The sequence below is a fragment of the Dermacentor variabilis genome, chromosome 11 (genome assembly GCF_050947875.1).
Source record: "Dermacentor variabilis isolate Ectoservices chromosome 11, ASM5094787v1, whole genome shotgun sequence".
Taxonomy (NCBI): Eukaryota; Metazoa; Arthropoda; class Arachnida; order Ixodida; family Ixodidae; genus Dermacentor; species Dermacentor variabilis.
The window spans coordinates 69,578,876-69,591,348 of record NC_134578.1 but is presented as its reverse complement, the minus strand read 5'-3'; the positions used below and the strand labels follow the sequence as shown (position 1 = coordinate 69,591,348).

Sequence of the window (12,473 nt, the reverse complement as noted above, 5' to 3'; positions counted from 1 at the left end):
AAGCTGAATGTTTTTTGCAATATCCACGCGCTATAAAATGCCATTTCCATAAACGATATAGAATGCAGTCGACAGCAATGAGCGACCACATAGCCTAGATAATATCTCTTGTTGCAATGAATGGCCTTTGGGTGGAAACAAGTGTTTAGGAAAACCAACCTTGGAAAATCAATTCATGAATGACACCTTGTGGATTACTCAATGTTGATTGTTTTTCAGAGCAACAAACTGGGAAACAATATCAACCTAAGTTATTCATAGTAGAGACGTGTATTCTGACAAGCACGAACTACACCCGTTCTTTTAACACAACAGAAGAACTTCTCATGTACCTCGCAGCTACGCTGAATGCGGTGAGCTGCACTGATGGCTTTTATCACGTGTAGTGGCGTTGCGTTGTTTGAAAGGTTTTCATTTTTGCGCGAGTAACTATACCAAAATAATGGTTTATGAAATAATTTATGTAGAAATGTACGTACGAACAGATGTAACGATTAACGCAAGGGTAGGTTTTTTGCTTCTCATGCAATTTTCTACCAACCTACCAAGAAATGCCACGCATTATAAGAGGAATTTTTAGAAAGCAACTGTTGCCTCTAGCTTGGTTGTCTGTTTCTGTGGGTCTTATGTTAAGGAGCACTGGCAATGTCGTTAGGGCATGTTCGCACCGTTACTAAGTGTAATGCGGTATTCACGTGGTTTCTTTGGGCTCTGGTAAAGAGTTTTAACTATTTCACTCATTTCGTTGCCAATGTTCGACATGCAATATGCGGAGAACACGACAAGAACACCTAAGAGTGCACGTGCTTGCAGTCCATTTAAAATGCGTCATTCTTGTATAGCGTCTACAGTGTGCATCCGCATGCTGGACAATGTGTATATAGTAGCTCATTGTACTATAACACAATCACTCGCCACCTACCTTTCCCTGTATTGCCCACTTCCCTTTTCTACAGTGGGGAGTAGCAGGCCAGAGACACGCTGTGCAGGCCGACCTCTCGTCCTTTCTCCTCATTAGAATCTACTCCTCCTTCTCTTGTTTGGCGAGGAACGATGAAAATGACCCATTTTATGAAACAAAAATACGCGATGCATTCATTATATGCCGATAATTATTCACGGTGATGTAATTATCACTCTTTCTTGCGACAGGTGCGTAATTAATAATTATAGGTGATGTATTCGTGTGACGATGGAATCAGCGAGTTAGAGGTATGGTTGTATGATACATTCTATTGCAGAATGTTTACTTTTTGTGGTTTAGGCAAAGTAGTTATGGTAAACACAATAATTTACAGCTGATTATATACAGACAATATGAATGTCGCATGCATCTGTACAGTTTAGGGCGAAATATCCATTGGTTCGGCAGCGCAAGGTGACAGCAGCGCATCGTCTTCTCGTCTGTGGCGCATGGCGAAGAACACAGGGCCATTTATCGATAAGTACGATGCATACATGTGAGGTCTAAAGGGTCTGATTCTGCCGAGAATCATGTGATCGAGCACGTCACCACTCCTCGCCGTGGGCACCGTATCGAGGGGAACGACTTGGCTCCAAATGCCTACTTCTTGTTCTCCGGAAACCACTTGTTTTTGCGCTCCGTCAGGTCACCGCAAATGGCAACTGGCATGTCTCGTTCCAGGGCGTTGTCGAGGCAAGGTATCAACGCAGTCTTGCTGTAAGAGATTAGGTGCACTGACGTAAATTTCGGCACCATCCCTTTGGTAGGCCTGGCACTGACGTAGATGGTGGTGACGGCGTTCTTTTGCCCGCTGTGCGTTACGCGACCCTTGCAAGCATCTCCGACACCGTTGTTCACAAGGCTATCGTCAAAGTGGGCCGACAGACGTAGCATGACGGATCCAATCATGAAATGGCGTGTGACAAAGTTCTTATGTGGGGCGAACTTGACCGACTTGCTGTGCCCGACGAGTTCAAACGCGCTTACAGAAATGGCCAGCTGGCAGTGATACTACGGTTGTTTTTGAACCCCGTTTCCTCAGCGCAGTGTTCGCATGATGGACTACATAATTACTCAGGTTGGCGGGAAAGCATTTAGAGACGTGCCTACATAGATAGACAGAAGGATAGACGGATGGATGGATGGATGGGTGGATGGATGGATGGATGAATGGATAGATAGATAGATAGATAGATAGATAGATAGATGGATGGATGGATGGATGGATGGATGGATGGATGAATAGATAGATAGATAGATAGATAGATAGATAGATAGATAGATAGATAGATAGATAGATAGATAGATAGATAGATAGATAGATAGACAGACAGACAGACAGATAGACAGACAGACAGACAGACAGACAGACAGATAGATAGATAGATAGATAGATGGATGGATGGATGGATGGATGGATACATAGATAGAGAGATGGATAGATTGATAGATGGATAGATAGATAGATGGATGGATAGATAGGTAGGTGGATAGATAGATAGATAGATAGATAGATAGATAGATAGATAGATAGATAGATAGATAGATAGATAGATAGATAGATAGATAGATAGATAGATAGATAGATAGATAGATAGATAGATAGATAGATAGATAGATAGATAGACACGCAGTCTCCCCTGCAGCGCCACCAGGTGGTGAGGCCTCCGAAAAGAAGCGGGAGCGCAGAGCTCCGCAGCCGGTTCGCCCCTTTCTCAGCGTTCGCACGCTTGTATGCGCCACGCATTTCAAAAGCTACGCGCCGTTTCGCGGTGGCTTCGCTGGATACCGCAGAGTGTTCATGGCAACGCACGACAGAGGAGTCCTGCAGAGCGTACGCTTTATTTGTGACGCGTCACGAACGCAGCACTAAGTTGGGTCGCTGTTCTGCTTCTATGCTGGCGCGTTCCCATCGATAGGCATCCTGAGAGAGGTTCTAACGAGTTCTGGATAACATCTTTGCGAGTGGAAGAGCAAGTATACTGATTGACTACCTGTTGCTCGGCTACTTCATACACATATTTAGAGAGAGAAAGCGCCAAACAATATAGAAACGACCCGAAATTAAATAACGTTAGGAAGTAAAAAACTAGCCTTATTTAGAGAACACAGGGGCTCTATTTAATGCAGGTGGGAATGTGCCCAAGTACGACTCGCACCCGAAATCATAACGCACAAAAAATAGCCAACATACTTATCTGAACATGCGTACATGCGAAAATGCGTACCCGAAGAACTGATGTTCACTGCTGGTCATTCTTATTGAGCATATTGCTGAAGTTGTTTTCAGGCCGGTGGTTCCTTCACATAGTTACGCGTCTTAGTGTTTTTTTGCAATAAATGTAAACTCAAGGCCTTCATATGAGAAGTGCATGTGCGACATAAAAAAAAATGGCTATGGCTTAGCTAAGGTTAAGCCCAGGATGCGAAGCATACTAGCCTTTATTTTAGTTGTTGAACCACTGTTTAGCCTGGTGAACTGCTGTTGCTTGGCTATATTTGGTTCGGCTAGACGAAGAAACAACTCATGCGTTACTCTGCTTCGCCTTCAAGAGTGGAACGCGACAGCGTTCCCGTCGAGCCGCCAAGGGATGTAAGACAATGGGCTACGGCGCAGGGACTACGCGCCCCGCATTGGACGCGGTGAGCGTCGAGCAACGCAGCGTTCGGCGCGGCAACGAAATGTGCGCCTGAGCAAGCGACGCACGCCTGAGCCTAAGAAACAGCTCGTTTCTAAGGCAACACCGCGTTCACTAGAGGCGCTTTTGTACCGCTTTGAAGCATCGTACTCGTGGCTCAGTGGCAGCGTCTCCGTCTCACACTCCGGAGACCCTGGTTCGATTCCCACCCAGCGCATCTTGCAAGAGTTGAGTCAAAGCCACCTAGAAACAAGCGCAGCTGCTTATATACCGCCGCGAGCGACGGCGCGAGTTGGAGCCCCGTTTCTCCTCTGACGTGACGTCACGGTGTCACGTGGTATTGAAGGCGACACCGCCGCGCCTGAAGAGCTGGGTTGAGCTCTAGTAATATGCTTCGCATAAAACGCGCACCTTCAGCACTCAGATGCATCATTGGTGTCTTGAACTACGTTTAAGATGTCGTTTTTACAGCATTTGCGAATCAGCATGAAACGATTCTACAGAAAATTATAGACTCCTCGCATTTGCAGGGATGTGGCAATGAAAATAGATCAAAATAAACATTCATGGATAAAAAGAAGTGCCAGTTTGTTCATAATGCGCATGTTTCGTAGGTCATCCACATCTTGCCTAATTATTACCTTCTAACGTACTCCCCAACAAGCGTTTTCGGTGCGGCAGAACAATTTCACAAAACAAATCGAACATCTTATGCACAAATTAGCTTCACGTAGCTCCTCCACGCTTCCGCTAACGCTAGTCAAGCTTAACCCCCCGAAGTGCTTCAAATTGCGCTATGTCAAATGCATTTGACGTAAGAAAACCGCACTATTGCGTTGTCGCATTCTTGCATTTTCCGTTTCACGGCATCATGCATGGGAAGCTTCGGCAACGGCGCTAGCAGTAGTGGTACTTATGCGACAGACACCGCGCACTTTGCCGTCCGCCATGCAGTACGAGCAAGTGTCATGACGCCGACGCATCTCAAAACGAAAAAAAACGCTAAGTATCTCCTGGGGGAGTTATCTAAATGTTGCGTTTTTAAAATACCGATGCTAGTACGTGGCGTAATTCAGCAGTCTAGTAGACCTCGTACGCAGACGTGGTGGTTGACACTGACTCCTCTCGATGCGAACCACTATCAACAGTGATCAGCCGTACTCCGACGGCGGCTGCGTATGGTGTGAACGCACGGTTCCTATCTTGAAAGCAATTTGCGATGACGACAGAGTGCGCCGAGTGCTCTTAGCTTGGTGCTCGCTGTGTTCTCGCCGCTTAGTTCGCCGTTAAAGCAAGAGACAACAGAAAGGTCAATTAGCTCGCAGCTGCATGCGTATCTTTAAAGTGTTCGTCTCACGTGAGGGAAGGACGGAACGACTTGTTTATTCTTTGGGTAGGGATAAAAGTGGTTACGCATTTGAAACCGAAGAAAACGATAGGCGTGGCGGGCAGCGAACAGAAGCTGTCAGGATGGTGACCATCACGTGATCGCAGGGTCACGTGATTGTTCTCAACCAACTGGAAGCTTCCTCGTGTTCCCTGGCTCACAGGATTGGGCGGCGATGTAAAAAATATCGCTACCTTTAGTTTTCTTCACGGGACCTATAATAAACGAGAAAGCGACACCATCTCGCGTACATGCCAAGAAATGTGCGACATGATGATTGCAGGACGAGCGTCAAGCTCATCAATTGTACGATGAGTTAAAAATTCATGATAGTGAGTATGGCTTCCCTCATAGGTCATTTGGTCGATGCGTGCAATTACCGTTCCACTAAAGGAATAAGCCGAAAAGACTAGGAGTTCTCAATGCTACAGTGCAGACAAACGTGAATTTTAGAGAGAAAGCTGTGGGTTACTTTTATTATTTCAGAAAATTGTTACAGGCTCTTATCAGTCATGCAAAACTTGAAAATGCGTAATAATTCCAGAAGTGTCTTATTTTTATTTTTTGTGCAAGTTTTGTAGGCCCTAAAATAGAATAAAATGGAGGAAGTCTTGAATACTTGAGAACTACATTTATTTCAAGGCCGTTTCGTTTACAACCCATATTATCTGCTGTTTGCTTGAAATATATGTCGTAAACCTAAGAAACTATTACATAATGTGTGCCTGATGAAGTAATACTAAGATAACCACCATGTCTTCCTATCAACGAAATATCAACAATTCGATGCACAAAAACTATTATCCTCTATTTTTCCATCACAGGTTGCACTGAGATTCTCTGAAATGGTTTGTCCAACAATAAAGTTTCAACTTAACAGTGTTCTGGAGGTTCCGGTAAGCTTTCATTCACTGTTGCAATAGAATCGGTAACCTCCAAGAAAAAGGCCCGAACGTTACGTTGAACTTGCAGGCTCTATATACAGACCTCCTTATACAATGCAGTCGGTCACCATAAAGTCTTAGTTAGTCCCTGAAGGTGCATGTCAAGCGCCTATGGCGAAGATTTTTGTTACGCATGACCTTCACATGCAAATACTGCTCTCGTGTCTCTGTGTTATGCAGTACGTTTTAGACGTAATCTTTTTCGTAAACTCGTTTCGGATTATCGAACGAACGCTAAAGACATATGCCGCCAAAGATTGATGCTATGATTACTTGTTTTATTTATTCCTTTGATCCGAATCAGTGAAACACAAGAGACGTTAAATGCTGTTTGCCATGCATTATTGTTTGGCGCGTCGCTTCTCTTTCAGGGCCTACCACAGTTAACTAGCTCTCGTTGGTGGCCTTCCCCGAAATTACGAGCTCAACAATTGGGCATGTGAAGTTGCCAGAAAACGGCAGAGCTCTACGACAGTTCTCAAATGTAAATTTTACGAGACACGTTTTTGACGCGAAGAATCGGTGTTTGTATTTTTCTTCGTCGTTTTTTTGTATTCTTTAGGATAATTCCTGTTGTATGCCGCCTGCATCCGCATGCCGCCAGGAAATGTGGCAGTGTCAACAGAGTCAGGGCTTCGGTATTGAATAACATTATGCTGATTGGTATCGTACGCGAGGCATTTGTGGCCGGCTGCTTAATTTACGTAGTGCGTAACAGCTGCAGTTAAAATGATGTTATATGTATCCGACACCACGGCTGTGAGCAGTGGTGTTTAACACTCTCAGGACAAGGTGATGTACATACACACATAAACTTACGAAAGTGGCTAGGATGATACAGTGGTGGTAATTAGTAAAGCAGGGCACATGTAACGCGTAAGATGTTGTATAAGCTTTATTCTACAGCAGGCTGTCTTATCTTGCACTTTAAGTTGTGGTTTCTATATAATTTCTACATATGAAATATACCAATTTGTAAAAATAATAAACCAGGGAATTAGCACCTCGGTTTCTCCAACAGTAAAATTTGATATTACAGTCGTGTACATGTGAAATCGCAAACATGAAGTTGCTCACATATTGTCGCCGCTATCAGTCAAACTTTGCGCTAACGACGTGGATGAAGACTGCGGATTTCTTGGGGCCCTGACTACATCAGACTTAAACTTAGGGAGATGCGATGTCAAACTACGTCATCTCATTTATCACGTAGAAGGCGAAAGTGCTCCTATACCTCGACAGCTTTATACTGTTGGGAGCTTGGTATGGCGGAGGCAAGGAATACACATCTTGGCAGCTTCGGCAAGGAGAGCCGACTGGCTTCATTCAAATGGAAAAACAGGTTTTAAGAGTGGCTGTGCTGGCGCGCCAGACGGACAGCCATCTCGGTTCTAAGAAAGCAGGGGGCAATGAACACCATGACGACTCAAATTGGATTTCCAGAGCAAGGGGCAACGACCCCCACAGCGTGGCACAGCGAGGTGATGGAGAGCCAGTATGCCTGCTGCCGGGATCTAATGGTTAGAGGCCCCGGCTCCTGTGGTCCATCACATCAGTCGAATTTCGCCGTCAGTCACATACTGATAATAATTTTAATAAAATGAGAAAAGACGGAAACCTATCTTGCTGCGAGGGCAAATCAGAAAGTATTTGCCGGTGTTTCTTAGCCAAATTACGGCAGTGAATGCGCAGTCAACATATCTATTCCAAGCATTACTGTTTTCTTGGTATGGCGCGGCCTTATCTGCCCCGTGTCTCCGAGGTACGATGCTGCTGCCAGTTGTTCAATATAGTGTTCGTGCTTCACACGTCCACGGCGTTCGAGCAACGAAGTATTACTTGTTTTCTATGGAGCAGGGGACGAACGCCATTTAAAACCCACAGCGCAATGCAGTCCACGAATGGGGGAAGGTGCCTCGCTTTGAGAAGTGTGAGGTAGTGGCGTTGTGAGTTCGCAAGAACCCGCGAAGACTTGCAAGAAAATGTGCGCTCGAGAAGGCTGCGTGGGTTGCTGACTGAAGACAGGGGCAGCTCAAACTCTGTGACGTGAGGTCCAAAGCACGGTAGACGCGGGGACCCCGCAGTACATCGCGGTTCAGACACTCCCGACGCTGAGTAACTTCATCTTGAATTGCAGCGCGAAGTGACACAGCCAGAGACTAGAAGCAGACAGGACAAGCGCTAACTCTAAACTAAATCTTGATTAAAACGATATATATATATATATATATATATATATATATATATATATATATATATATATATATATATATGTAATAAGATGATTTATTACGAGGCACTAGGCACAGTCTAGTAGCACTGGCAGTAGATGAACCCTGATCATGCGCACAGCCGACACAAGAGCGCCTTCTTTGTCTTTCTCTTCACCAAAAATGGCCCCCGGGAGAGAAGAGGAGCCATCCTGGCGACTTACGGCGTAGGTAGGATGAGGGGGTCATAGTACGGCTTAAGTCGGTTGACATGAACCGTGTCACGCCCGCGATGCCTATGGTCGGGTGAAGGTGTCACAGGTTCTACAACATAGGTGACAGCGGAGGGACGGTCTATGACGCGGTAGGGGTCATCATAGCGTGCAAGGAGTTTGGTCGAAAGGCCAGGGCTGTGAGGCGGGACCCACAACCAAACAAGAGAACCAGTCGGGAAAACTGGTGTAAGCGCGTCACTGTCACGCCGCAGCTTTTGACGACCTTGAGCAGCGGTCGTAAGGGTTCGCGCGAGCTGCCTACAGTCCTCGGCGTATTTGGCGGCTTCAGACACAGGCGTGCATTCGGAAGCATCGGGTCGGTATGGGAGCATTGTGTCCAAAGTACACGAGGGCTCTGGTCCATACAGCAGAAAAAAAGGCGAAAAGCCAGTGGTAGCTTGTGTGGCCGTATTATAGGCATACGTGACGAACGGCAAAACAGTGTCCCAGTTACTGTGATCCGAGGCGACGTACATAGTCAACATGTCACCGAGTGTGCGGTTGAACCTCTCTGTCAAGCCATTCGTTTGCAGGTGGTAGGCTGTAGACTTGCGGTGAACGATGCTGCATGCAGCGAGAAGGGCTTGGATGACTTCGGACAAGAAGACACGTCCCCTGTCACTGAGCAGTTCGCGTGGTGCGCCATGTCGAAGAACGAAGTTCCGCAAGATGAAGAACGCAACTTCGCGCGCAGAGGCTGCCGGGAGTGCGGCAGTCTCGGCGTAGCGCGTCAAGTGGTCGACACCTACAATTATCCATCGGTTACCCGCGGAACTGCAGGGAAGTGGCCCGTATAGGTCTATGCCGACGCGATCGAAGGGCCGAGCCGGGCAGGGTAGCGGCTGTAGCTCACCAGGAGGGCGAGGTGGAATTTTACGCCGTTGGCACGCTGTGCAAGCGCGTACGTACTGACGCACGAAGTGATACATGCCGTGCCAGTAGAAACGCTGCCTTAGCCGAGTATACGTTTTCAGAACACCGGCGTGACCATTATGAGGAGCAGCATGAAAATAAGCGCATATGTCAGAACGCATGTGTCGTGGTATCACCAGGAGCCATTTGCGACCATCAGGCAAATAACTTCTGCGGTAAAGAACGTTGTCGCGGACAGTAAAGTGAGCGGCTTGGCGACGAAGTGTTCGAGAAGAGGATGTGGCGGATGGGTCGTGGAGGAAATTCAGCATAGTTGAAAGCAGGGGATCCTTACGCTGCTCGTCCGGCATATCAGCGACGTTGAAGGCAGACATGGATGCGAAGAGCGGAGACACTGAAGCCACATCACAAGGTAGCGGCGATCGGGAAAGCGCATCGGCGTGAGAGTGCTTTCTGCCCGATCGGTAGACAACGCGGATATCATATTCTTGTAAGCGGAGTGCCCATCGCCCTAGGCGACCTGACGGATCCTTCAACGAGGACAGCCAGCAATGTGAATGGTGGTCGGTGACAATGTCAAAAGGGCGACCATATAGGTATGGACGAAATTTGACGAGCGCCCAAATAATGGCCAAGCACTCCTTTTCGGTTACTGAGTAGTTGGCTTCTGCCTTCTTTAAAGTTCGGCTCGCATACGCGACGACGTACTCGTCATAGCCGTCTTTCCGTTGTGCGAGGACTGCACCAAGTCCGATACCGCTGGCGTCCATATGTACCTCTGTAGGCGCTGTGGGATCGTAGTGTCGAAGAATCGGTGGCGAAGTAAGTAGGCGACGTAGTTGCTGGAAGGCTTCGTCACAGGAAGTTGACCACGCGGATATGCCGTTGGTAGCGGTAAGCAAATTGGTCAGTGGTGCGATGAGAGTCGCGAAATTGCGCACAAAACGCCGAAAGTAAGAGCAGAGCCCTATAAAGCTGCGGAGCGCCTTAAGAGTAGTGGGCGTCGGAAACTCTGCGACCGCGCGAAGCTGGGCTGGGTCAGGAAGCACGCCGTCCTTCGATACAACGTGACCCAATATTGTTAACTTGCGAGCAGCAAAACGGCACTGTTTGATGTTAAGTTGGAGGCCAGCAGAGGTGAGGCAGGTCAGTATCTCACGCAAGCGAACGAGGTGCGTCGGGAAATCTGGCGAAAACACCACGATATCATCAAGGTAGCACAGACATGTTTTCCACTTGTAGTTGCGAAGGATGGTGTCCATCATACGCTCGAAAGTAGCGGGCGCGTCGCATAGCCCGAATGACATTACGGTAAATTCGTACAAGCCATCGGGCTTGATGAAAGCTGTCTTCTCACAGTCATCATCTGCCATCGGCACTTGCCAATAGCCGGAGCGAAGATCCAAAGATGAGAAGTACTCTGCGCCTTGCAAGGAGTCGAGGGCGTCATCTATCCGAGGCAGCGGATAGACATCTTTACGAGTGATCTTATTGAGTCGACGGTAATCCACACAGAAGCGTATTGACCCGTCCTTCTTGCGTACTAATACTACAGGAGACGCCCAAGGACTGTGGGAAGGGCGAATGACACCACGGTGCAGCATGTCGTCGACCTGCTCGTTAATGATCTTCCGCTCGGCTGCCGACACGCGGTATGGTCGCTGGCGTAACGGAGGATGGGAACCAGTGTGTACGCTGTGAGTGACGGTTGCCGTACGCCCCAGAGATGGTTGGTCACAGTCCAATGACGAGCGAAAATTCTGAAGAAGCGCGAAGACTTGCTGGCGATACGGAGGCGGCAGATCGGCGTCTACGACAGGTTCAAGAACGTTTGACGACGACGACGACAATGATGATGATGATGTGCACGGCACAGGAGAAGTGAGGGCGTCGAGTTCATAACAGGCAGTGTCGTCGGAAACATCGAGAATGTGAAGCGGGTCAAGGGGCTGAACACGACCGAGTGATTCGCCGCGCAGTAACGACACATGGTAGTGAGACGGGTTACACACAAGCATTGAGGATAATCCAGACACAGTGGTGAGGACGGCAAATGGGAGAGGTAGGGCCTTGCGACGTAGAAAAATTGGCGACGGTGTAAAAAGTACTGTAGCGTCTGGCGCGGTAGAGCAACAGACGGGCGCAAGCACACACATGTCGGGTGGTATGTCCGTATCGGACACAATAGTGAGCTTGGAGGCTTTTTGTTCAGAAGGCTCAGGCAGCGGGGCATCGGCAAGCGGGAAAAGCGCTACTTCGGCCCGGGCGCAGTCGATGATGGCACGATGGTGAGACAAGAAGTCCCAGCCGAGTATAATGGCATGTGAACATGATGACAACACGAGAAATTCAACAACGTAGACAATGCCTTCGATGACCACCCTTGCAGTACATTGAGCGACCGGGGCTATATGCTGCGCAGTCGCAGTGCGTAGAAGCATACCAGACAACGGCGTTGTGACCTTATGGAGGCTGCGACAAAGCTTTTCGTCGATAACAGAAACTGCAGCCCCAGTATCAATAAGCGCAATTGCGGCGCTTCCTTCGACCAAAACGTCCAATAAATTGCGTGGCTACTGTGCAGGCCTTGTAGAAGTCGCGAAGCTTGCAGTTCGTGCCTGCGGAACTGCAGCAACTAGTTTCCCTCACTAGGTGACTGGCGGCGACGTAAGGGGGAAAGTGAGCGACGACGTGGCGATGGCGAACGATGGGTGCCGACAGGGCGTCGAGGAGGCGGCGAAAACTCGTGGTCGGGAAGCATCGCATGCCCGGCGGTATCGTGGGAATAGGCATATCCAGGTGGTGCGACAGGAGCGTTAGCAGCTGGCATACGACGATGGCAGAAGCGCGCAACGTGGCCGGCGACACCGCAAGCGAAGCATATGGGTCGGTTGTCGCGTGTGCGCCAAGAGGTGTGAACTGGGCGTCGAGATGGAACGGGAGGCGACGCGGGAGGAGGTGCAGCAGGAAGTCGCATTGGCACCGGAAACGAGAACGTCGGCGGCGCAGGTCGCGCGGCGACTTCGGCATAAGTCAGAGGTGCAGCCACGGGAGGGCAGGGTTGGGCGAAAGGTAAAGACCCAGCAAGTTCCTCGCGAATGGCCCGCCTAATGGGAGGAGCCAGAGATGTGTCAGGCAGGGGAGGTCCATCGTTGAGAGGCAGCATAGACAATTGGCGCGC

The 12,473-nt window shown here is 48.5% G+C and overlaps 1 protein-coding gene across 5 annotated transcripts in view; it reads left to right on the top strand.

Moving 5' to 3' along the window:
- The window catches only part of LOC142564351 (venom metalloproteinase BumaMPs1-like), a 77,383-nt gene that overhangs the window by 34,979 nt on the left and 29,931 nt on the right, over positions 1 to 12,473 (top strand). For all 5 annotated transcript variants that reach the window (XM_075675326.1, XM_075675327.1, XM_075675323.1 and 2 more), the window contains 2 exons: positions 220 to 353; positions 5,815 to 5,886. In XM_075675326.1, the coding sequence (XP_075531441.1) occupies positions 220 to 353; positions 5,815 to 5,886 (206 nt within the window). The remainder of the gene's footprint in view (positions 1 to 219; positions 354 to 5,814; positions 5,887 to 12,473) is intronic.